This window comes from Rana temporaria, chromosome 5 (genome assembly GCF_905171775.1).
Source record: "Rana temporaria chromosome 5, aRanTem1.1, whole genome shotgun sequence".
Taxonomy (NCBI): domain Eukaryota; kingdom Metazoa; phylum Chordata; class Amphibia; order Anura; family Ranidae; genus Rana; species Rana temporaria.
Window position 1 is genome coordinate 372,675,560 of NC_053493.1, and position 27,040 is coordinate 372,702,599.

General features: G+C 42.8%; 1 protein-coding gene across 1 annotated transcript in view; it reads left to right on the plus strand.

Moving 5' to 3' along the window:
* ZFPM2 (zinc finger protein, FOG family member 2) overlaps positions 1 to 27,040 on the plus strand; it is a 486,407-nt gene that overhangs the window by 450,522 nt on the left and 8,845 nt on the right. Inside the window, exons 6-7 of the mRNA XM_040354842.1 lie at positions 24,750 to 24,956; positions 26,474 to 26,698. Coding sequence (XP_040210776.1) covers positions 24,750 to 24,956; positions 26,474 to 26,698 — 432 coding nt within the window. The remainder of the gene's footprint in view (positions 1 to 24,749; positions 24,957 to 26,473; positions 26,699 to 27,040) is intronic.

The window sequence follows — 27,040 nt, forward strand, 5'->3', positions numbered from 1 at the left end:
AGAATGTAATGCTTTTATCTTAAAGCAACGTAATACAGTTTGTTTATATATAAATATAAATATATATATATATATATATATATATATATATATATATATATATATATATATATATATATATATATATATATATATATATATATTCAACAAGGATGAGAAACACAAGGGTATAAAATCTCCAAACACTGTTATAAATATGTATAGTGAAAAACTATAATTTTTTATTCGGCTTTTTGGGACAGCAATTTGTAAGTAAATAAGGGTAATTGCAAATAAAAATAATATAGCATAAACAATTGTATACAATTGCGACACAAGTCATTTTGTAATATAACATTATTAAAGTGGTCTTAAAGCTTTGGTTTTTATTTTTTTAAAGATAACAAACATGCCTATACTTACCTGCTCTGTGCAACCCCGATCCTCTTCTACGGGGGACCCCCTTTGGGCTCAAGGCCCCTTTTCTTCATCGATTCCCCCCAGGGAAGGACGCTTGCTCCTGAGTCCTGCGTCCTGAGTCCTGCTGCTGCATCCATTGATACAGAAAGTGGGACTCAGCCCCGCCCCCCACTCCAATGATGCGAGAGGCAGCGCCGGGAGCCGCTGTGCTCATGCACATCTCTGGATTGGGTTTAGGTAAGGAAAGGGGGGGGGCTCTGGGGGCAGCTGCAGCACAAAAGGTTTATCACCTTAATGCATAGAATGCGATAAGGTGAAAAACCTTAACCTGCCTAGTGGTATTCCTGAGTCTGGCTTGGCGTGAATTTTACATACCAAAAGCGGTAACCCCGAGCCAGACTCGGCATCGCATTGCAGGGTACAAGGGGGGTTACTTACCTTGTCCCTGGATCCTGCGATGTGTCCCCACTGTGTGTGCGAGCTGTCATCTCGCGCAATTCACACACTGGTGACTGCCGAGTGCCGCCGAGCTCCGTTCCCGAGCGGCTCAATGCACAGGGCAGAGTTCGGCGCCAAATTCAAAAAAGTTAAAACGCTGTATAGATCCAGTATACTGTATCAGATAATTACACATCCCCTTTGTCCCTAGTGGTCTGCCCAGTGTCCTACATGCAGTTTTATATAATAAAAACTGTTCTTTCTGCCTGGAAACTGGAGATTGTCCATAGCAACCAAAAAGTGTCCCTTTATGTCAAAAGTGGTTTTAGAAAACAGTGATAATAAATTAGAATGACTTGCAGAATTGAGCGATAGCGATTTGTGGGTAAATTCGTCATCAAACTATGAAAGTAATGACAGAGACAATTCTGCAACTGAGCAAATTTCAGTGTTTTTGATTTGATTCCATTATTGAATTATTATTATTATATTATTATTTGTTATAATTATTTATAGTTATTTATTATATTATAATTTACGATTTTGTGTTTCATACAGATTTAAGTGAGTTATTTCTAAGAATTACAGGCCTACAATATAAAACGCCAAATTTCCATGCAAAACAATTGTACCGCTTTCAGCACCAAAAATCTGAAAGAATCATAACGCCAGGAGGTTAAAAGGGGTTGTAAAGGTTCATGTTTTTCACCTTAATGCATCCTATGTTATTTTTTAAAGAATATATATAAGAAACTAAAAGTTAGCCCGATTTTTGTAGTATAATGTGAAAGATGATGTTATGCTGAGTAAATAGATACCTAACATGTCATGCTTTAAAATTGTGCACACTTGTGGAATGGCGCCAATCTTCAGTACTTAAAAATCTCCATAGGCGACGCTTTAAAAATGTTTACAGGTTACATGTTTAGAGTTACAGAGCCGATCTAGTGCTAGAATTATTGCTCTCGCTCTAACGTTTGTGGCGTATGTAACCTGTATGTATCTGGCTCTGAAACTAGCCAGTGCCTCAACAGCCACTGACCTCAACGCACGTCCCTGATGTGCTGTGATGCACTGTAGTGTGGATGCATTGCTGGCTACTGTAGGTACTGTATAGGGCTCTGTTCTAAATTAATGGCACTGCACAAAGCGGCATGCATTATGGTAACGTAGTTAATTATAATTTTTTTAACACATAAGGTTTTTTTTATACACACTCTATCCACCATATGGGAAACTGCTACATGTTTGTATAAAGTAGGTCACAGACAGGCAGATATCTCCTAGAGAAGAATGGGAGGGGAGACGTCTTCCCGTCTTTGCTCCAGCACCAGGACAGGCTGTGATGCTTATCTGACAGTGGAGAACATTTGCTACTTTGATCCTCCTTTTTGCTTAATAGCAAAGGACCCAACACATTGCAAAATACCCCACCCTCCTATGTGATGGCGAGAATCACTGACTGCCAATAGATTCCCTCTTAATCGCCTGTAATTATTGAGCCATCCATGGCTGACCTTGATCTAAAGAATATGGGCTAAAGAATATCCCAAAATACTCATCCCCCAAAAACTGAAGCGTAAGCCTGTGTGTGCATTTTCAGACAAGTTTTCTAAGCCTGGTTCTACGTGAAAGAAAAAAAACGATATATCAACGAATCATTTTTTTTTCCTGAAAAGACTTTCAGCGTAGTCCCATACAACTACCTGTCCAAAAACAAAATACAATAAAAAAAAGTCTTAGAATGCTAGATTTGCTTAGCTTTCTTGCTGAAAAACATGGAAACGATCCAAGCACGGGGAGAAATAGTCCGAATGAGAGAAGGCTTTGATTTATTGCCCAATGTCCACCTGATTTTATCATCTACTCTTTCTCGTTCGGTTGGAAAGTTGTACAAAGCATGAGTTGGCATGATCCAGGGACTCCGGAGAGGCATTAATCAAGTGAAATAAGCAAGTACATACATGTACGTAGGAACTATGAAGTGGTTAATTTTTTTTTTTCTGTAGCCGTTTTATAGAAAGGAGGGCTAAAGCAGTAGTGCTTAATTATCTGGACTCCAGTGGGCTCCCTTTTGATTGTATTAATGAAGCAGCTGCTGCATTGTCTCTTTTTAATTCCTCTATTGTCTTAAGAATATGTCACAGTTCTTTATTCTTTTATCAGGTGCTGTGCAGGAGGAAACACACAATGCCTCATATTCCTACTGTAGTTGCCAGTGCACAAAGGAACCTCCGATGCATTTTTCAAAGAAGGGGCACACATAATTTATAAGTTCTTCTCCATCCACTACTCCACTGTCAAGAATTTCAACAGTATTGAATTTGAATCCATTATATTATTTTTTTTTCTTTTCCCTTAATCACAAATACATGGCTACATATAGATATAGGCGGCGCGGTCGCGTCTAATGAGAGATGCGCGCGTTGGTTTGTGAAGGATGAGGTGGGGGTGCTAATTAGCCTACAACATGCTTTGTTTCTAGTATTTTTTTTAATTTAAAACAAAACACAGCTAAATGAATTGGGGGAAATTTTGGTTTTGTCTAGTTGGAGATAAGAAGTGTTTTTTTTTTTTTTTTAAATCGACATGTGGCGATTGGTTTGGCAGCTGAGCAATGGATGGTAGGTATTTAGCTATGTCTTTTCTGCAACATTCATTGTTATTGGCACATTGAATTTTTTTTTTTGTGTAACTAAAGAGTGATTAAAGCAGAACTTTTCCCATAACAACTTGATTAGAAAATAATGTTCTTTAACAAGAAACATACATTCCACATTAATAATTATAAATATCAACGTGTTGCACTGTCATCTATATGTGATACAATGCCTTACCTATGATTAGGCAAACAAAATTCCATCTTTAGAATAGATGTATAAACTTATCTAAAATGTAAGTTCAAAGGCAGTATGTGTGCCTCACAGAAGAAGTCCCATTGGACGAAACGTACGTCAGGCTAGGCTCGGAGCAAAGGTGACGTTGTGGCACCCATGGTGTGTGTTGGACAGACGTTTATTTTCAATAAGCCTATTTTAATATCTTTGCTTATACTCCATGATGAGGTTTTGGAGTTCCATAAAGGATAATTAGTGTGGGGGTTTGTATCATTGGAGCCCACTAAGTAGGCTGAACAGCTGAGGCAGTATATACCCAAAGTGAGGGGTGATTGCTCACTGATGCGCATATAGACTTTGGAAGGTCTTAAGATCTGGTAAGCAGATATATTTTTTCTTATCCATCTTGTGGGGAGCACTGGGTGTTTGCACCGATCAAAATTTTTTCACTTTCACTTTGTGGATCTGCAATTGACTTTGCAAACACTTAGGCCCCATACACACGATAGAATTTATCCGCAGATACGGTTCAGCGGACCGTATCCGCGGATAAATCCTCTCTAAGATTTCAGAGGATTTCAATGCGATGGCGTGTACACACCATCGCATTGAAATCCGCGCTGAAATCCTCTGCCGATGACGTGTCGCGCCGTCGCCGCTATTATGACGCGGCGACGGGCGCGACACTGTCATATAAGGAATTCCACGCATGCGTCTATTCATTACGGCGCGTGCGGGGAATCCCTTTGGACGGATGGATCCGGTAAGTCTGTACAGACGAGCGGATCCATCCGTTGGAATGGATTCCAGCAGATAGATATTCTGTGCATGTCGACAAATATTTATCTGCTGGAAATCCATTCCAGGGGAGATTTATCTGCGGATAGATATCCGACGGAGTGTACACACCATAGGATCTATCCGCAGAAACCCATTTGATGGGATTTATCTGCGGATAGATTCTATGGTGTGTATGGGGCCTTAGTGCTCCCAGAGGATGGATAGGGCAAATATATCTGCAAATATATCTGCTTACCAGATCTTAAGACCTTCCAAGGTGTATATGCTCATCAGTGAGCAATCACCCCTCACTTTGGGTATATATCGCTTCAGTTGTTCAGCCTACTTGGTGGACTCCAATGATTCAACTCCCCACACCAATTATCCTTTAGGGAACTCCAAAACCTAATCATACAGTATAAATGAAGATATTAAGATAGGCTTATTGGAACTCCCCACACTTTAAAATATATCTAAAACCAAGAACCAAAAAAAAAAAAAAAATAGATATTAATAATTGCAGCTTACCAATCATTATATATGATTGCTGCATTGGTTTTTGACTACAGTTTTTGCAAGTGAAAAAAAATACACGTTGATCCTGATATAAATGCAGTGTCTAACTTCTTGTGCACTAAAGTGAAGTTTCAAACAATATTAGCTTTTCTAGCTATCTTCAGTGAACTACAAAACAATGACCCTGTATATAATAGAGATGAGGAGAGGGGTAGATGTCTGAAGATTGAAGCAGAGAAGAAGCTTAGGATGACAACACTGCTCCTTCATTTATACAGAGAGTGAGCGTTGTCACCCTAGGATAGTGGCAGGATCACTAGGAACAGACAAAGTAATATCTATATATATATATATATATATATATATATATATATATATATTTGGTTGGGTTAGGGCAAAGAGGGGAGGGGATACATTAACTTTGAAGTGATATTAAATCCAAATTTTTGAAGCACTTTTCGCATCTTAATTAAAGATGTTTTCTTCTTCCTCCCCTGCAAAGTAAATACATAATGTACTAGTATGCATCGTATACTAGCACATCAGGAATCATGGGGCCCCTTACACAGCTTCAGGTATGGGCCCCCTGAGAACGAGGGGGGGTGCTGCCGCCTCAAATTGAGACGCAGGGGGGCACCGCCGCTAATTGAGAAAATTGAGAAGCGGGGGGGGGGGGGCGTGAATTGAGAAGCGGGGGGTGCGCCGAAAATTGGGGGGGGGCGCCGTTATACAATATTATTCTTTTTTTTTTTTTTTTACAATTTTATAGAATTCAGTGAAATATAAAGGGTCTAAACATTGGAAATATGCACTACCCGTGGTGATAAGGGTGTGCCCAGGCACACCTGGCACACCCTGTGCACACGCCTATGCTAAGTGTAAAGGGAGGTTTACAACCTCTTTAATCAATTACTTAGTATGCAGCCTCTTTACCTTTTAATCCTTACCATGTTCCAGTTAAGGCTGCTGCCATTATCATTGCTCCAGGTTTCCTGTTACACAGTGGCTTTTCCTTGCAGCACCCTATGGAGCCACCATTGCATACAGGGCCTAGTGTTGTGTCTCCCTACACTGTGTACATCAATAGAAACACACAGCCCCATAGCATAGGATGGCAAGGCAATCACCTGATTTTCCACTGTTAACTCTTTCCTGTGAAGACAAGAAGTTCATGGAATCAGGAGCCAACAGCATTAAAAGTTATAAACTGCAAGTGCTGCGGTAGGAATAGTTTACTGGGATGTTTTATTTTATTGAACTGAATGTGTTAACCTAAAATCATTGAGGGTGTAATACTACTTTAAAGTGTTACTAAACCCAGGATCCGGCATTCACTATATCTGGCCTCCCACAATACACAGAACATGGAAATGCAATTATTTTAGTAAATATAAACTGCTAAATACCTTTTCTCATCAGCAGTTAGAGCAGTCTTGTAACTTATATCGCTGTCTGGTTAAAGCTTGTAGGAGGAGTTTTCATTCTCCTATGACTGTCCTATCAGAATGAAGGACCCCTGACCCTCTGGACAGTGGTAATTTGGCCCTGTGCCGATCACATGCACTCTCCGAAGTAAAAAGAAACTCTAGAAATACACACTAAACTAAGCATGTGCAGAGTGTCCCCAAGGCTCTGTCCTATCAGGAAATGGATTGGGGACTATGAAAAAAGGGAATATACAAAGAAAAAGAGCTGCTGCTCCAGGTGTATGCTGATAACCTGAGGTGGAATATCTCGTAAAGTGCCGGCCCGCCTCCGTGGGAAACTTGTAAGAAAAGAAATGGCTGCACATCCAGGAATTCCGATTTGCCTTTTATTGTTCAAAGTGATAACACCAAAGAAACCAACACAAGGTCACGTAGACGTGTTTCACACAAACATCTTGTGCTTAATCTTTACATGATCATGGAAAAAAGGGAAGGATCAGAAAATAGACAGAATCAAACAGCCTTTTTACATTATGCGTAGGATTAACCCAGTGCCGGCCCAAGACATTGTGCTGCCTGGTACCAAGAATGAAATGCTGCCCCCCCCCCAAAAAAAAAATTACGCCCACCAAAATGCCCCCACATCCATTATTTTATATCATGATAACTAAATTGGACCTATCATGGCTCTATACATGTATATAGGAGTATAAAAAGGACCTGTTATGGCTCTATTCATGCAATTAACCCCACAGTGGAGCGTAGAGCGGAACGGGAGGATCGGTCGGGCGGAAAATTAGCCCCACAGTGGAGTGGAGAGCGGAGCTGGCAGAAATGTGATGGCATGCGGGAGGCAATTTGCTGCCCCCCTGAAAGTGCTGCCTGGGACAATGGTACCATCGGGTCCCATGGTAGGGCCGGCCCTGGATTAACCCCTTAGGTTCCATGGTGAGTATTTACTGCATATACAGACTGATTTTACTGCTGTGCAGTGGCGGCTGGTGGTATATTTTACGGGGGCGGCAAACAATGCACCCACAGTCACAACCTCCGGTCAGTTGGGTCACCCGCACCTCACTTCCTAATGGGCTGGGAGGAGAATTGGTGTGACAATAGTGAATATTCATTCGCTATTGTCACACAACTGGGTGGACTCGGAGTGCAGTGCTCTGCGCCACGAGCCCACCCTTTTTTGAAGCCAATTGAAGCCTCAGGCTCGAATCATATGCTTAAAAGAAAAACATTGGAATCCATGCATCCGGTGCCCCGCATGCAGATTGGGGGGCGAACGCGTGGATAGGGGGGCAGCACCCCTGTGCCCTGCATTTTGGGCTGCCACTGCCTGCATTACGGGCCGCCACTGCTGCTGTGGTTTTAGTAACACTTTAAATTATGATCTACAAAGACAACATTTCCCTGTGTTGATATAGACATGTGCACACACAATAAGCATCATTCTGATATCGCAGCTGGCTAAGATCCTTAAAAGCATTTTCTTCCAGCGAGCCTCAAGTTTAGCAAATAAAGCCCTACAAACGCCCTAATTATGATGTCCATAATAATATATGGGTCTCTTTGCATGCATATGTTTCCCCGTGTGTTGTATGTTCAAGCGTGTGCGTTTCTTCTTAAACTTCTATACACTGGACAATTTAAAAAAGGAGTTAAAAGCAAAGGAAAGGGACTAGTATGTTAACGAGAGAAGAGCTTAGATGAAAACATTGTTGTGTTTTAGAAAACTTCAGTTAAGCCTAATTAAAACATGTGTATTGCACACTGCCAGCATGCTGTATGGCACTTACACGCCATCATGCTGAGCGATAATCACTTTGTTTCAGAATGGTAAAAATAGAGCCATTAGTTATATTTGCATCAGTTTAATTTTCTACTCAGCTAGTTGCGGCTTTGCTCAACTTTCTGCAATTTGCAGGAATTCAAAGACCACTGAAACCAACCCGGGGAAAGACAGACGTATTTCTCGGTTCCCAGCCTGCAGGGTCAGGAGTTCAGATTTTAATTTGTCTTGGTCTGAAGTTAGCTTTGTCTTTTATATCTCGTCTGCTTAATTCCTGACGTAAATGCTGTATCTATTAAAACCGTGCTGTCGGGCGGACTGTGTGTAGCTGTGCCAGGAATGTTTTTTAAACCTGTGTTCCTGGCATAAGATGTATACATTGAGCGGCGTCTTTGTATGCAGCAGTCATGTGATCTGTTATAGACATTAACACCCCAAGCAAAGTCAATGGGTTTTGTTTCTGATCAGAACTGTAATCGTTCCTAGCGAATCTTAAATCGGCAGTATATTAGTATTTGGTAGATGTCAGATGATAGGCAGATACCAGTTGACAAGTTCTCATATTCCTCTTTTTTTGTATTTATTTTAACCACTTTAGTTCCAGAAGGCTTACCCCCCTTCACAACCAGACAATTTTTTGCAATACGGCACTGCGTTATTACTGACAATTGCATGGTCGAGCGACGCTGTACCCAAATAAAATGTATGTACCGTATTTATCAGCGTATACCGCGCACTTTTTTGCCCTGAAAATCAGGGCAAAATCGTGGGTGCGCGATATACGCCGATACCCGCTTTCCCACGCCGAGTTTGAATACTTCGCCGGCATATACCGAGCGCAGTACACTCGTGTATAGTCGGGCAGTCTCGGCTCCTCCCGCGCTCACGTCCTGGACGTACAGGACGTGAGCGCGACAGTAGCCGAGCCTGCCCGAGTGTACTGCACTCAGTATATGTCGGCGCAGTATTCAAACTCGGCGCGGGAAACGAGCGAGGAGGACGCTGCAGAAGGACGCCGGACCCGACGAAGAGGACACCCGAAGCCGCAGACGGACGCCGGACCCGACGAGGCCGCCAATGGATGCCGCGCAAGACACCAAAACTGTAAGTACAAAATCCTTTTTTCCACAGGAATTTCTGGCCAACTTTAGGGGTGCGCGCTATACCCCAATAAATACGGTACTTTTTTCCCACAAATAGAGCTTTTTTTGGTGATTTATTTGATCACCTCTGATTTTTATTTTTTGTACACAAAAAAAGTCAATTTAAAGGGGTTGTAAACCTTAGATTGAGGTGAATAATCTCTTGTAGTGCATCTGCGCCCCCCTGCCCCGTTTTACTTACCTGAGCCAGATCGTTCCTGCAGTGCTGGGACAAGGCCATTTGGTGCCCAGGGCGAAGATGGCAAACTGCGCCCCCCTCGTTTTTTATCTGCCATTTTTTATTAACAAAGTGCTGGTCACCTCAGTCAGCCTCCTCCACTAGCACACTGGTGGCAATTGATGGGGCAAACTGGCAGCACACTGGCGGCAATTGATGGGCACACTGGCAGCACACAATCTGTAACCATCAATTGTTGCCAGTTTGCCCCATCAATTGCCGCCAGTGTGCTGCCAGTATGCCCATAAAACGCAGCCACTGTGCCATCAGTGATGGCACAGCTGAGTGGCTGTGTTTGATGGCACAGTGGCTGCGTGTGATGGGCACAGTAGCTGCGTGTGATGGGCACAGTGGCTGCGTTGATTGCAATTGATGGGCACACTGGCGGCAATTGATGGGCACACTGGCGGCAATTGATGGGGCAAACTGGCAACAATTGATGGTGTATTGGCACAGTGGCTGCGTGTGATGGGCACAGTGGCTGCGTGTGATGGGCACAGTGGCTGCGTGTGATGGGCACAGTGGCTGCGTGTGATGGGCACAGTGGCTGCGTGTGATGGGCACAGTGGCGACAATTGCTGGCACAGTGGCTGCGTGTGTTGGCACAGTGGCTGCGTGTGTTGGCACAGTGGCTGCGTGTGTTGGCACAGTGGCTGCGTGTGTTGGCACAGTGGCTGCGTGTGTTGGGCACAGTGGCTGCGTGTGATTGGCACAGTGGCTGCGTGTGATTGGCACAGTGGCGACAATTGATGGTACAGTGGCTGCGTGTGTTAGCACAGTGGCTGCGTGTGATTGGCACAGTGACGACAATTGATGGCACAGTGGCTGCGTGTGTTGGCACAGTGGCTGCGTGTGTTGGCACAGTGGCTGCGTGTGATGGGCACAGTGGCTGCGTGTGATTGGCACAGTGGCGACAATTGATGGTACAGTGGCTGCGTGTGTTGGCACAGTGGCTGCGTGTGATTGGCACAGTGGCGACAATTGATGGTACAGTGACTGCGTGTGTTGGCACAGTGGCTGCGTGTGATGGGCACAGTGGCTGCGTGTGATTGGCACAGTGGCGACAATTGATGGTACAGTGGCTGCGTGTGTTGGCACAGTGGCTGCGTGTGATTGGCACAGTGGCGACAATTGATGGTACAGTGACTGCGTGTGTTGGCACAGTGGCTGCGTGTGATGGGCACAGTGGCTGCGTGTGATTGGCACAGTGGCGACAATTGATGGTACAGTGGCTGCGTGTGTTGGCACAGTGGCTGCGTGTGATTGGCACAGTGGCGACAATTGATGGTACAGTGACTGCATGTGTTGGCACAGTGGCTGCGTGTGATTGGCACAGTGGCGACAATTGATGGTACAGTGGCTGCGTGTGTTGGCACAGTGGCTGCGTGTGATTGGCACAGTGGCGACAATTGATGGTACAGTGACTGCGTGTGTTGGCACAGTGGCTGCGTGTGATGGGCACAGTGGCTGCGTGTGATTGGCACAGTGGCGACAATTGATGGTACAGTGGCTGCGTGAGTTGGCACAGTGGCTGCATGTGATGATACAGTGGCTGCGTTTGGTGGCATAGTGAGGCTGCAATTGATGATTTTTTTTTTGCTAGTCAGAGAAGGCATGATTCAAAATAACACAAAGTGCTGATCACCTCAGTCAGCTAACCCCCCCCCCCCCCCCAATACAGTCATTAAATTACTTGCTTTAACAGGTTCTGTGCTGTTCTGCTTACTTTTTAGTAGTCAGTAGTCTTCTTTGCAGTACTGTAGCGTAGCACACTGCTGCTAGGTTCCTAGGCACGCTCGGGCTCCTCGTGACTAGTCCTTGCCAGTTGCCAGCACAGCAGACACAGCTCCCTGCGCAGTGCTGCTCTGAGTCCTCCCTCTCTCAGCCCGCCTCCGGCCGTGACGTCACGCGGCTCACGACGCTGGAATGGACCAACTGACTCCATAGGGGAAGTTAGTAAACAAAGAGGAAAGGGAGCCAGGAGGTGAGGAGCGCACTCGGCAGCCGCTGCCCGCGCTTACTACAAGTACTAGACACACAAGTGTATTGGTCTGGCGGGCGGCGGTCGCGGCTGCCTGTTTGTCAGAACTGCGCCCCCCTTCTATACGGAATGGTAGCGCCCAGGGCACTCGCCCCGCCCGCCCCTGCCTTGTACCGGCCCTGCGTTCCTGTGCCAGAGACCAGCACCCCCGCTTAAGCAGGTGTCTCGGTTCCTGATTGGATTGATAGCAGCGCAGTCATTGGCTTCCGCTGCTGTCAATCAAATCCAATGCAGCGGGAGTCAGGGGCGGAGCCTGCTGTCTGTGTCAATGGACGCATCAGCAGGACACGGGAGCACACCTGCACGGGTGTTCCGAGGGAGAACGCTTTTCCAATGGGGCATTTGAGAAGAGGAGGAGCCAGGAGAACTGCTAAGGGACCCCAGAAGAGGAGAATCTGGACCACCCTGTGCAAAACCAACTGCACAGAGGAGGTAAGTATGACACGTTTGTTTTTTTAGAACCTTTAGTATCCCTTTAAAAATAAAAAAGTATTTTTACTTTCTGCTATGAAACATATCCAATATTTAATTTCTTCATAATTTTAGGCCAATATGTATTCTGCTACATATTTTTGGTAAAAAAATCCCAAAAGCGTTTATTGAATGGTTTTGCGCAAAAGTTATAGCGTCTACAAACGATGGGATATATTTATGGAATTTGTATTTATTTATTCTTTACTAGGAATGGCGGCAATCAGTGACTTATAGCGGGACTGCAATATTGCGCTGGATAAATGAGACACTGTGAAACCAGTGACACTAATACGGTGATCAGTGCTAAAAAAAATGCACTGTCACTGTACTAATGACACTGGCAGGGAAGGGCTTAACATCAAGTGTGATCAAAGGGTTAAATGTGTCTCTAGGGAGTGCTTTCTAATTGTGTGGGGGGTGGTTGTACTGTGGGAAGAGAGAAACACAAGATCACTGCCTTCCCTTGTCACAGAACGACAATCTGCCTTGTTTACATCTTGCGGTCAGCAAGAGGTTATACAGTTACAATACATAGCTGATCAAGTTGAAAAAAGACACAAGTCCATATAGTTCAAGCAATAAAAAGAAAATTCAACAAACACAACCTCAATATACACATTCGTATACCCACAGTTGATCTAGACTAGAGGATGGCAAAAAACAAAACAAAAAAACAATAAAGCATGCCCTAATTTTCTCCAGCAGGGAAGAAAATTCCTTCCTGAACTCCCAGGAGGCAATCCGATAATTCCTGGATCAACAATCTGCCTATAAATGTTAATATTCAGTAACATTTTGCACATTTAGAAAGCATCCAGCTCTTTTACTGAGCTGGCCAGAACTAGTTCTTGAGGGAGTCTATTTCACATTTTCACAGCTCTTACTATGAAAAAGACTTTCCATATGTGGTCAATCTCTTTACCTCCAGGCTTAACGGGGGAGATTTACTAAACTTTAAGAGCCACACTCACACAGGCCCCGTACACACGTCCGAGGAACTCGACGTGCCAAACACATCGAGTTCCTCGTCAAGTTCAGTGTTGAAGCCGCCGAGGATCTCGGCGGGCCGACTTTCCTCATTGAACAACGAGGAAATAGAGAACATGTTCTCTATTTTCCTCGTCGGCTTCCTCGCTGAAAAGTGTACACACAACCGAGTTTCTCGGCAGAATCCAGCTCCGATCAAGTTTCTGGCTGAATTCTGCCGAGAAACTCGGTCGTGTGTACGGGGCCTCACTGTTCTGTGTCTATGGAGGAGCAACTTTGTCACATTGGGGTTGATTTACTAGAACTAAAGAGTGCAAAATCTGGTGCAGCTGTGAATGGTAGCCAATAAGCTTCCAGGTTTTAATGTCAAAGCTTAATTGAACAAGCTGAAGGTAGCAGCTGATTGGCTACCATGCACAGCTGCACCAGATTCTGAGTGCTCCAGTTGTATTAAATCCCGCCCGAAGAATACTGCCTTGTCCTCTGTAATTAACTGATTAATTCTACAACAATACGTCAGAAGAATCTGGAACACAGAGCTTTCTTTCGGTGGTATTTGATTACCACTGTGTTTTCTATTTTTGCGCTAAAAAAACAAAAAACAAAAAAATCAATTTTCTTTATAAATTTAGGCCAATATGTATTCTGCTACATGTTTTTGTTAAAAAAAAAAAAAGATCACAATAAGCGTATATTGATTGGTTTACACCAGTGGTCGCCAAACTACGGCCCTGGGGCCAGATGTGTCCCTTCGCTTGCCTTTAGCTGGCCCTTGAGACATTATTCCTGCCAAAGACACCAACAATGAGGCACTATTCCTTCTACTCACACCAACGATGGGGCATATTTCCTCCCACTGACAACAAAAATGCGGCATTAATACTCCCATTGACACCAACTAATTCTCCTCCTAATACCAAAAATCGGGCATTGTTTACTCTCAATGGGCACAGTCGGCCCCCCTCCCCCCAAAGTATAAAGGACAGTAAACTGGTCCTTTCTTTAAAAAGTTTGGAGACCCGGGTTTACACGAACGTTATAGTGTCTACTATTTATGGATTTTTTTAATACTAGTATTGGCGGCAATCAGTGATTTATAGCTAGACTGCGATTTTGCACTCTTCAGTTTTAGTAAATCAACCCCTATTTTTGTAAAAGTGGCCACACCAACTGCTCCAGGCCCACCTGGGCCCTGACCTAAATAACAAAGTGACCGATTAATTATGGTGAAACAGTTTTACAACTTGTTTTAAACAGCGTCAAGTTCTCGAAAGCGTCTACCGTGACTCCTGGCAAGGTCAAAATTGAAAGAATTAGAAAGTCATTAAAAAGGCAGAACACCTGTGCTTGTAATCCAGAAAATGAAATGCTTGTATACAAAAACAGCATTTAGCTTACTTAAGGTATGTCCGCATAATGCAAGATAATTGAAGCTTTGTCATCTCCGTTGCCTAGAAACAGATAGCCATGTTACGACTCCCGAATTGCCTCTAGTTGACAAGCTGGGAGTATTTTTCTGTTTATCATGCTTGCTAATGATGGGATTCTTTCCAAAAGCCTTGTCTTAATCTTAATTAGAGTTTATCAGCAAAAGGGCTCTGTGACATTGCACAGAAGATGATTTATTTAAAATAATGAAAAGTGTGAGTGAACATTTTTGGCGGCGAGAATAGATATTTAAAACCCCTCAATCCTTGCAGGAGAAGCGCACATTTTCCAAAATGTAATCAAGTCTCAGCCATGATTTCATGCTTTGTTATCACAACTCACAGGATACTTCAGTATGGCTTTGACAGTAATTATGAGCAACGCTCAGACACTTCCTGTAGGGAAGCAGATCTGTTTGGTTAAGGATCATGATTATTAACAGGACAGGGAAATACCAAGCCAAAGATTTCAGAAACCCGGGAACTTCTTTGTCTAAAGTTTTGAATAATGAACAAAAAGTAAATGATTAAATCTGAAATTATAAGATACGAGTGGTGAAACATCTTCAACCTTGCAGAACAATTAGAATGTGACTAAATATTAATAGATACCCTATGATAGGCATCTTTTGTTCTACTGTGGTTTATACTAATCAGCACTTTCAAAAATCTGATCAATTCACAAAGCTAACACACCAGGATAAGGATCTTTATTAGGTGGTGACTGTGCTTTCCAGCTCAATCCAATGGAATCTACAAATTTTAGGCTAAAATAAAGATCTTTATCCTTGTTTAAAATCTTTGCAAATTAAAGTAGTATGAAACCCTCAGCATTTTTTAGTTTAACATGCTGAGCATCTAAAATAAACCTTCCCCAGTAATGTATTTGTCAGAACACTAACGCTTGCATTTTACATACTTTTAATGCTGCTGGCTCAAGTTCCTGTGAAGAGAGATGGGGTATTAGTACTGGTGTTATGTGAAGAGAGAGGTTAGCATGGGGGACATTGGTCTCAACGTGGGCCATTGGTGTTCAGTGGACTACTTACAGTGGGGAAAACAATTATTGTGAAGAGAGAGGTTAGCATGGGGGACATTGGTCTCAACGTGGGCCATTGTTGTTCAGTGGACTACTTACAGTGGGGAAAATAATTATTGTGAAGAGAGAGGTTAGCATGGGGGACATTGGTCTCAACGTGGGCCATTGTTGTTCAGTGGACTACTTACAGTGGGGAAAATAATTATTGTGAAGAGAGAGGTTAGCATGGGGGACATTGGTCTCAACGTGGGCCATTGGTGTTCAGTGGACTACTTACAGTGGGGAAAATAATTATTGTGAAGAGAGAGGTTAGCATGGGGGACATTGGTCTTAACGTGGGCCATTGTTGTTCAGTGGACTACTTACAGTGGGGAAAATAATTATTGTGAAGAGAGAGGTTAGCATGGGGGACATTGGTCTCAACGTGGGCCATTGGTGTTCAGTGGACTACTTACAGTGGGGAAAATAATTATTTGGTCACCTGCAGATTTTGAAAGTTTGCCCACTTACAAAAAAATGAAGGGTCTATAATTTTATCATAGGCATATTTTAAACGATAGAGACAGAATATCAACCAAAAATCCAGAAAAAACACATGATGCAAATATTATAAATTGAGTTGCAGTTCAGTGAGTAAAATAAGTATTTGATCCCTTAACAAACTAAAAATATATCTGGCTCCCACAGACGGGCTACAGTATGTGCTCATGTGGTACACAGATAAGTCCCATCAATTTAACAAGGTGCTCCTAATGACAACTCATTATGTGTATAAAAGACACCTGTCCACAGAATCTCTTTCTTCCATTCAAACCTCACCATCATGGGTATGACCAAAGAGCTGTTAAAGGCCATTAGGGACAAGATTGAAGATGTTCAGAAGGCTGAAATGGGCTACAAGACCATCAGCAAGAAGCTTGGTGAGAAGGAGACAACTGTTGGAGTGATTTTTCGCAAATAGAAGAAGTACAAAATAACCATCGATTGCCCTTGGGCTGGAGCACCATGAAAGATTTTGCCTCATGGGATAAGGATGATTATGAGAAAAGTGAGAGATCAGCCCAGAACTACACAGGAAGAGCTTGTGAATGATCTCAAGGAATTTAGGACCACAGTCACCAAACAAATCACTGGTAACACAATACACCACCATGGATTGAAGTTATGCAGCGCCCGCAAGGTCCCACTCCTCAAGAAGGCACATGTACAGGCCCATCTGAAGTTTGCCAGTGAACATCTAAATGATTCAAAGAAGGATTGTAAGAAAGTGAAGGTCAGGTGAGACTAAAATTGAGCTATTTGGCATTAACTTGTATTTTGAGGAAGAAAAATGCTATGACCCAAAGAACACCATCCCTACAGTTAAGCACGGAGGTGGAAACATTCTGCTTTGGGGCTGTTTCTTTGCTAAAGGAACATGCTGACTTTGCTGCATTGAGGGGCCAATGGATGGGGCCATGTATTGTAAAATTTTGGATAAAAAACATCTTCTCCCAGCCAGAACACTGAAGATGGGTCTTCCAGCATGACAATGGCCAACATATGACGCCAAGGCAACAGAAGGGCTGCTCAAGAAGAAGCCCATTAAGGTCATGGAGTGGCCTAGCCAGTGTTTAGACCTTAATCCTATAGACAATTTATGAAGGGAGCTGAAAGTTTGAGTTGCTAAGCAACAGTCAAGCAACCTTAAGGACTTTGAGAAGATCTGCAAAGAAGTGGACAAATATCCCCCCTGAGATGTGTGCAAACTTGGTAACCAACTACAAGAAATGTCTTACTTCTGTGCTTTGCAACAAGGGATTCTCCACCAAGTACTAAGTTGTGTTTTGCTTGGGGATCAAATACTTATTTTGCTCACTGAATTGCAATTCATATAATAAAATTATATTTTTATAACATTTGCACCATGTGTTGTTTCTGGATTCTTGGTTGATATTCTGTTTCTATTATTTAAAATACACTTATGATAAAAATGATAGACCCTTCATTTCTTTGTAAGTGGGCAAACCCTTCAAAAAGTTGCAGGGGATCAAATAAAGGACAGAGATTTTAAATGCTGGAAGTTTTTGTCTATATTAAAAGTGAAGTGTGGGTGCTAACAAAAAAAACGTAATAGTCACCTAGGTGAACACTCGGTTCTCCTGGTTCTCCCCTCCGCTCTGACCAGAGAACCGTGACTGTCAGTTGAAAACAGGTCAAAAGAGCACAGAACGAATTGCACTCCTGTGAACCATTGAAGAAGTATAGCCAAAAAAGCTTTGGCAATACTTCTTCTTTGAGGCCCCGTACACACGACCAGTTTCCTCGGCAGAATTCAGCTTCCGACCGAGTTTCTGGCTGAATTCTGCCAAGGAAACTGGTCGTGTGTACACTTTCGGCCGAGGAAGCCGACGAGGACCTCGGCGAGGAAATAGAGAACATGTTCTCTATTTCCTCGTTGTTCTATGGGAGCTCTCGGCCCGCCGAGGTCCTCGGCGGCTTCAGGGCTGAACTGGCCGAGGAACTCGATGTGTTTGGCACGTCGAGTTCCTCGGCCGTGTGTACGGGGCCTAAGAGTCTTCTTTTTTTTTTTTTTTATGAAAGGAGAAGAAGTAAGAAATGACCGAGGCAGAGTGTTGGCAGTAACAGCAAGAACAAGAAGGAAATGTTTTTAGTTTTTCACAGTTAAATGGAAATAATAGAATTGTATTGATTTCCTCATTAACATCCTCAGCAGGTTTGATAGTCCCCTATGATGGAGACCTGATTAATTTTAATAAAAGCCTGCCACTCATGAATTCTCCTGCTGCACTGAAAGCCCTCTCTGACACGACAGGCAGGCTCTTACTTCAAAAGCATATTGGTCCACCCCCAGCCAGTAGTAAATTCTCGACACCTAGTAGTCAATCTTTTAGTTTACAGTCTCGCTGTCCCTGGCCGTGTTTGCTTAACCACAGTATGAATGGCTTTATGAGGGTAAAAATATATTAATACAAATTATTACAAAAGTTAGTTGGTAAATAATGTGTAATAAAAAACATAAAAATGGGTTGGCAGGTGGGAATATGTTAATGTTGGATTACCCAAGCCATGAATTGGAGAAAAGGGGCTGTGTACAAGAGCTGGTATGGAAGCAGTCGAAAAGGCCTAGCAGCTTTGCCAAGCATACATTTAGGATTTGGGCTTGTGGATGGCTTGGGGACATTTTTTTATTTTGTCCCAGCAACTAAGGAAAGAAAACCTGGCATGGTAAGGATGTTACCGAAGATGGTGGGGCACTGCTTTGATTTTTTTAAAGGTTCACTCTGAGGAATTGCAGGCAGCTTGTGGCCTTAAGGTTGTACACTTAGATTTTACTGCTGCCTGCTCTTCCTCATTTGTCCCTGGAGAAAAAATCATAGGCGAAGGTCAGTAAGGACTGAAGGGTGATTGAAATTAGTCTCTTACCAAACGTGGCAGCAAAAAAAGATCCAGTTGGGCCCCCCTTGCAGCATTCTTCCAAGCTGGTAATATTTTTGCCCAGTTTGCATTGCTGCCCTGGCCCCCTGCCGAAGTTTGCTTGAGTTGGGCAGGAACAGTCTCAAAGGGAAAAAAATTAGGAAGCTTTTTTTGCACAAGTTCTTCACTATGTATGTTTCAATGATCACTATTCTCTTTGCTCACCACAGTGTTATGCCATGGAACAGACTACAAGGCTCACATTCCTCTGCGATCTCCCATAAACAAAACACAACTTCAAGTTGCGTTTTTTTAACATGTTTAAATTTCCAACCTTGCCCATGTTTACTTGAGCTAGACAGGGATGACCTTACAAAGAAAAAAATAAAGAAACTGCCACAGCCACTGTACAATATTTGTGACTATTGTGTCTTAAATAGTACACTCAGGCCTCGTACACACGACCGAGTTTCTCGGCAAAAAACAGCAAGAAACTTGCTGGGAGATATTTTTTTGCCGAGGAAACCAGTCGTGTGTACATTTTAGTCGAGGAAACTGTCAAGAAACTCGACAAGCCAAAAAGAGAGCAAGTTCTCTATTTCCTTGATGGGAGTCTCAAATTGGCTCGTCGAGTTCCTGGTCGGGCTGGTTTCCGACGAGAAACTCGAGCGTGTGTATGCTAAGAAACCCGCGCTTGCTCAGAATAAAGTATGAGACGGGAGTAAAAGTAGCATTTGTAATGGAGATAACACATTTTTCAAGCTGTAACAGACTGAAAAGTGCAAATCGTCAATTAATAAACTTTTACTTGACACGCAAACACATGAGATTAGCAAAACCAGCCCCAAGAGTTTAGCCAGTGGAATCGAACTTCCCCTGCCGTTATATGTGTTGTATGTCACCGCGTTTGAGAACGAGGAGATTTTGTCTTGACAGTGTGTACGCAAAGCAAGCTTGTCGAGTTCCTCGACAAGCCTAACAAGGAACTCGGCGAGAAAAACGATGTGTTTCGCCCGTCGAGTTCCTCGGTCGTGTGTACAAGGCTTCATACTTTCCGTATTCCTCGCTCCTGTAGGCTTCTCCTCTTGATGCAACCTGTCCCCGCTGCTTCTCTTCAGTGCCCTGTTTGTTGGTCACATGTACAATGCAGGACTAGCAGTCCTGCATTGTAAGTGAGGACCCCAAGTGCCTGCCAACAACCCCTATCGTCAAGAAAGGACAGTGCTGGTTGTGGAGCGGCGCAAGGGATAAGGAAAGTAAAACTTCTATTTATTTGTGGAAGGAAAAAAAACGTATTTTATTGGTACTGTGGGCAGAAAGGAGCATTTAACCCTTGCAGAATGGGAGGTGCCCTATTCCAAGGGTCGTTTTTTTATTTTATTTCCCTGGAGTATAGCTTTTAAATAAGTAATGTATTTATTGGCGTATAACACTCACTTTTTTACCCTGAAAATAGAGGGTAAACTGTGCCTGCGTGTTATACACAGGGGCAGTGGAAGTTTTTTTTCCCTGACAATTCCCTCTTAAAGTTAGGGTGCGTGTTATACGCCTGTGCGTGTTATACCCCGATAAATACGGGTAAATATTTATATATTTATGCTGCTTTATCTAAATACTTTAAGAATTTTTATGACAATTTTTTTTTATGTATCTACGTATGGTTCAACTTTTAGCTGGAGATCAATAAATCAGAATGCATTGCTTGATTCAGAATGGAACAGAAACCCTAAATCATTTAGGAAAATGCTGTTTTTTGCAACAAATTGCCTCTCTCATCTGAGAAACCAATCAGATACGCAGAATTAATTGTTTAGTAATTCCAGCTAAACAATGTCCATATATGTATTTTTTTTTCTTTTTTTGGCAATTTAACTATAGACTATCATCTGTTCTTATCTCAGCAAGCAGATTCCTGTAATAAGTTGTTTTAAAACTGTAATCTCTTTGTGGAGAAAAATGAAGTGAAGTTGAAAAGGCATTTATCTGTTATGATAAACACTGCAATATTACTTATCAAAATGGATACACTTTTCACTTGCATAGCGAATACAGCATCCATACAACCCATCCACCAAGAAATGTAAACTCGGCAGTAAGGGATGTGATCCGAGCCAAAACAGATATGAATTTATACCTTGGTCTGGAATTAAAGATAACACCATTTAAGTGATTTGTTTTTTGTGTCTAAACAAGTTAAACAAATTAGTTCTTCCCTTCAACTCATTAATACATCAGACATAATCTATTTTTTTTTTTAATGCACAGTCCCATGAGGATGCCATCATTCGCAGTTAAGGAATGAGATAAAAAAAAAAAAAAAAACAGCCTAATTTGGAGTTTTAGCTCTTAAAGTTGTTTCCACTTTTAAACATTGCATTTTCTTTGAAAATAAATTGGAATATTAATCTTTAAATGGATCGGTGTTTAGGGACATGAATAAAACATCATTAGAATGCAGAAGACTTCAGGTCTGTTTATGCATGGGCTGTGATCACCATAATTAAGTTATATAAGTGAGATGATCCTCCAGTGCAAATTGCTGATAAACGGTTTGTTTACGATGCGCAAAAACAAAAATATAATAGAGTTGGCTCAAAAAGACTCTGTAGACAGATAAATGTTGCCCTGAGATCCGCAAGTCGGGAGATATGTGCCCGTCCTAGAACAGACTGGGCAAGCATTGAGACCCAACAACTCTAAAGGCAGATTGATGGCGCACCACTATGATCCAACCCATTTCAGTGTAGAGAATAGAAAGATGAAAAAGCTTTCACAGAGATTACCAAAAGACTATAAAATCTCTGTGAATGATAATGAGCACTTCCAAAAGAAAGTGGGAGATGAAATTTGAGGTTGATCTACTATAGGCAAGTAGACTGTTCACTTTGAAAAGTTGCACTCTCCAGAGCTTACTAAATGGCAAGAAGCTCTGCTGACTTCCATCATCCAATCATGTGCAAGCAAAAATTCTTTTTTTTCCTTGCACATAATTGGGTATTTTTTTGCAAAGTAAAGCTTTACCTCATTTACTAATCTTTGGAGCACTTGCAGAGTACAGCTGCACTTTGCAAAGTGCAACGTCGATTTGTCTTTAGTAAATCAACCCCATTGTACTTGATTATACCAAGAGATAATTCGGAGCATATCTCTCAATAATAAAACTTTTTAAAGGCATTAAAGTAGAACTTAGGGCAAACCCTGAAAGCACAGTTCTAAAACATATATATTTACTATTTTATCTGCCAAATGATTTGTAATTCTGCACAGCCAATTTGGGGATTTAGACACATGGAGCTCCTGATTAAGCAATTCATCTTCTTTTAGCAATGTGTCAACTCTCTGCCTTCAGGCTTCGCATTGGACATAAAATCATCATCATCACCTCTGTCCAACGAGCTGGAGGCAGACCCAAAAAGCAATAATTCAAAATAAGAAAGTAGCAGTATGATATTACTGACTGATCAGGGATGTGTGTATCGCAGGAATAGTTGGCCAAAATGACAAACTCTTTGACAGTTAAAACAGTAAAAATACTTGTTTTACTTTGTATAAAGAGGTTTTCCTGAAGTTACACTTTTATATGTTATATCATAGGGTGACTTTAGCTTGCCTGATTTTCTGATTTACTCATGAACTATGAGTCCTTATCTGTTTTTTGGAGACTTGGATAGATTTGGAGGTGGGCGGTTATAAGCTGACACACGTCTGTTTACATCCGCCTGCCCATAGAGCTGAATAGAGGTTACTGTAAGGCCCCGTACACACGGCCGAGAAACTTGACAAGCAAAACACATCGTTTTGCTCGTCGAGTTCCTTGTGAAGCCGCCGAGGATCTCGTTGAGCCAAGTTTCCCCGTTGACTAACGAGGAAATAGAGAACATGTTCTCTATTTGGCACGTCGAGATTCTCGTCGGTTTCCTCGGCCGAAAGTGTACACACGACCGGGTTTCTCGGCAGAATACAGCTCCGATCGAGTTTCTGTCTGAATTCTGCCGAGAAACTTGGTCGTGTGTACGGGGCCTTAGGTCCACTTGAAAAACTGACTGGCAGACTTGATCAGAAGTGTTTTGTGAAAGGAGCCTTAGGTGCATGACACCCATCTGCAGATGCTCTTACCATGTTGCTTAGTACAGTATAAGACTAATGGAGCAATATTGCTGATAAAAGTTCCAGGCAGAGGATTCTTTTTATTTCAAGCCTTTTTCTTAAAATTTTTACAAGAACAACAGTTTAGCTACAGACAAGGAAGTTGGTACATAAAAATAACATAGTACAAACTGCACCAACATATGGATACAGTATGGCGTAAAAGGTTGGATGATGGGGGGAATGGGGGAGTAGATCTACAGTGGATCTCGTAGACTTGCCCTCTATCTAAGCTGGGCCAGGCAGAAGTACTTTCTCTTATTATTATTATTGCAAACAGAGCTAGTCTTTTAATCAGGCCACATCATTAACTTTTTTCCCCAGAGGAACTTCTAAAATAATTTTCAGGTCTTATGGAAACCTTACTAAAACCAATTCATTGGGCAGGGCACCTTACAGAGATGGTCAAAATACCAACCTTACAGACAGCTAAAATGATAATTGGTATCATGCTGCTGGTTCTTTCAAGTGGCATCGGTCCTGCATCTATGCATGCACCATAAAATGGGAGATCAATCAGCCACAGCTCAAGGAACCCCTATTAACCACTTAAGGACCCCTTCACGACGATATACGTCGGCAGAATGGCACGGCTGGGCACATCCATGTACCTGTACGTGGCCCTTTAAGCATTTTTTGTGCCAAAATTTAAAAAAAAATGTGCCATGCCTCTTACTAAATACCTTAGACTGTCTAATTTCCAAAATTGGGTCATTTGGGGGATATTTGTACTGTCCTTGTATTTTTGGGCCTCAAGAGATAAGTACCATCAAGACTGATCAATTTTCGAGTAAACCATAGTTGGTAGACTATAGTAAAATCATCGCAGTGATCATTGCTAAAAATATGTTTCTGTACTTATGACAATGGCAGGGAAGGGGTTAAGACCAGGGGAAATCAAAAGGTTAAGTGTGTCCCTAGGCGGTGCTTTCTAACTATGTGGGGGTTCCTCTGACTGGGTGAAGACAGAGATCGATGTTCCTGTTTAGCAGGAACACAAGATTTCTATCTCGTCCCCTGCCAGAACGTCGATCTGCCTTGTTTACATTCTGCCTCTCTCTCGAGAATGATTGCGGGTGGCCAGCAGACATTGGGTCCGCTGGACCTGCTGATTGGTATCCCCTGTGTCCAATCAGCATGCGACCATGCCTCCGGCAGCGCGCGTGCCGCCCAGTGGCTATTGCACGCAACAACGTGCAAATATGTTGTTTCATGCGATAGAGCCGACCTGCTGCAATACATCTGCAGAAGGCAGTCGGCAAGTGGTTAAAGTAGCAAGGTGTTGAATAGCAAAAAGTGCTCTGGTCATGAAGGGGGGGAAATGGTTAATTGATGGAAATCAGCAGAGCTTCATTCATTCACTGAGTTCTGAGTAAAATTCCCTAGCAAAGTGCAACTTCACTTGCAAAGTGCAAAACTTATTTGCCTTTAATAAATCAACCCCATTTAATTGCCAGCCTCATACACTTTTATCACCCAAACATTTCTGAAAGCTGTTAAGATTTTTCGTTTCTCGTCTCCTGGGTGAAAGTCATTCTGAAATGTGTTCAAACTTAAGATTTTAGCAATTTGGTGCCTTGCTCTTGTTTGACATTTTGAGACTTATTTAGCCACTAACCGTACACTCCTTCGTTTTGTGCTTACAGGGGGACAACTGTGGTGTACAACCACCAAGTCTATTGCTGAGGGCGAGGAGTTAATTGCCTTTGTTGTGGATTTTGACTCAAGGCTACAAGCTGCCACTCAAATGACTCTTGCGGAGGGGATGTATCCAGCGCGCTTGTTGGACTCCATACAGCTCCTTCCTCAACAAGCAGCTATGGCTTCTATCTTGCCTACAGCCATTGTCAACAGTAAGTGGCATGTGATGCACCGATTCTTTGGAAACTCTGACATGTGTTTTAAATACAATGTATCGTATATAAGAAATTAAATTAACATAAACTCAATTTTAGGCATACAGAATTAAATAAATGCCTCTTTTGCTATTTTTAAGCCATATAATTGGGTATGTAAAGAGTTGGAAAACTTTTTTAGATACTGCAAACTATTTATAATGTATTTTTTTTTGTTTTATTGTGTAAATATAGGCCAAATAAAATATTTTATAGACATTAAAGCGGAGCTCTACCTCTACCCAAAAGGGGAAGCTCCCCCTTTTTTTTAAACCCCCCCCCCCTCCTCCACTACCACATTTGGCACTTTTTTGTCAGGAGGGGGTACAGTAGGTGCCGGCGATTTTGTGTTTCCAGCGCTGTGCGATGCGAGGCTTCCCGCACTAGCCGCCCCCACGAGATGCCACACATCCATAGGAATCCGTTGGGGGCCGCGAGTGGGAGGAGCAACATAGCTCGGCGCTGGCTCCTGCGACGGGGATCGCAGGTGTCAATCTCGCCGCTAGCAGAGGCGAGATTGACACAATATCGGCGGCAGGTACGGTACCTGGTTTTGACAGGTACTTACTCCCATTTCCAGGTAAGATCGCTGTGGCTATCTATGAGTATGTCTGCCCCCCCCCCCCCCCCACTGCCATCTGGGACACCCTCAGGTCCTGAAAGACAGTAGGACTATTTAGAAAACGCAATCGATTTGTGCATGCGCAGTAGAAAACCAGCTGTGAAGCCTGCAGGCTTCACAGCAAGTTTTCCGTAGTGAAGATGCTGGTGTCTGCACCAAAGACAATTGAAAAATCTAATTGGATTGCATTGGATCCATTTTACTGCTTTTCATGTAATAATTACCAAGTTTCATACAGATTACTTGGCACCACAAAATTATACTTATGTTTTCTCTAAAAGAGGTGGTACTGGGTGGTGTGTAGGGGGTGGAAACAAAGGACGGTGCTTGGAGGTGGGAAAGGGGCTCGAGGACAAGAGGTGACTAGGGAGAGGGGAGTTCCTGCACCTATTCTCTGAGAAAGAAAGCCCTGCCTACCATACAACCCGAGTCGTGGCAAATTTAACACTGTCAATTGCAACAGCTGATCCAGTTATGTACTTATTATAAATGATTACATGGAGGCTATAAAGCTCCAGTCATCTCCTGTATATTGTCTGCAGGAAAGCAGCAGAGGCCAATCATGGGTATGCACATTCCTACACAGGGAAGAGTATAGGGCTTACCTCATCAGTGTGCTGCTGTTCCTTCATTGTCCAATCAGAGGCTGGAATGGGTCCCAGGCCAGTGTGTATTGCTTAACTGTAGTGAAGTTTGAAAGGTCTAGGACCTGCCTTTGCTTATTGGTAACGAAGCTTGGATTACTAGACTGGCTGAACAAAGTTATAAATTCCTTGGCAGGTAAAACAGTTGTTTGCCTGGAGTTCAGCATTCAGCTTCACTGATTTGTTGCCTTTTTCTGCCTTCTTTGCAGAAGACATATTCCCCTGCAAATCTTGTGGAATTTGGTACAGGAGCGAGCGCAACTTGCAGGCCCATCTCATGTACTATTGCAGTGGTCGCCAGAGGGATACAGCCCAGCTTCCAGAGGACAGTGAGGAAAGCACGCCACAGATGTCCAGTATCTGCCCATACCCACAGTGCACCAAAAGCTTTTCTAATGCCAGAGCACTGGAAGTACATCTAAACTCCCACAGCGGTAAGTCTGTTGAATCACAATTCTCTGTGTGAAGAAAAAGAATTCAGATGTTCTTCTCTCACATTTAAGGTTTACTGTAAAGTTGGGGATGGTGGATAGTTTAGGATCTTTTATGGGAATATGGGCTTTGCCCATCCAGTTACATATACCTTTCTTTCACTTCCACACCTTTCCGTTTGACAGCGGGGAGTGAAGAGAGAAACCTGGTACATCCACGTATGTAAATCAATCCCATTCCTCCCATGTTTTTACTTTTTATTGCACAAGCACTTGCACTGAACATGGGTTTCTTACTTATACACTCCACAGAGACAGAGGGCCAGATTCTTAGTCAGCAGCGTA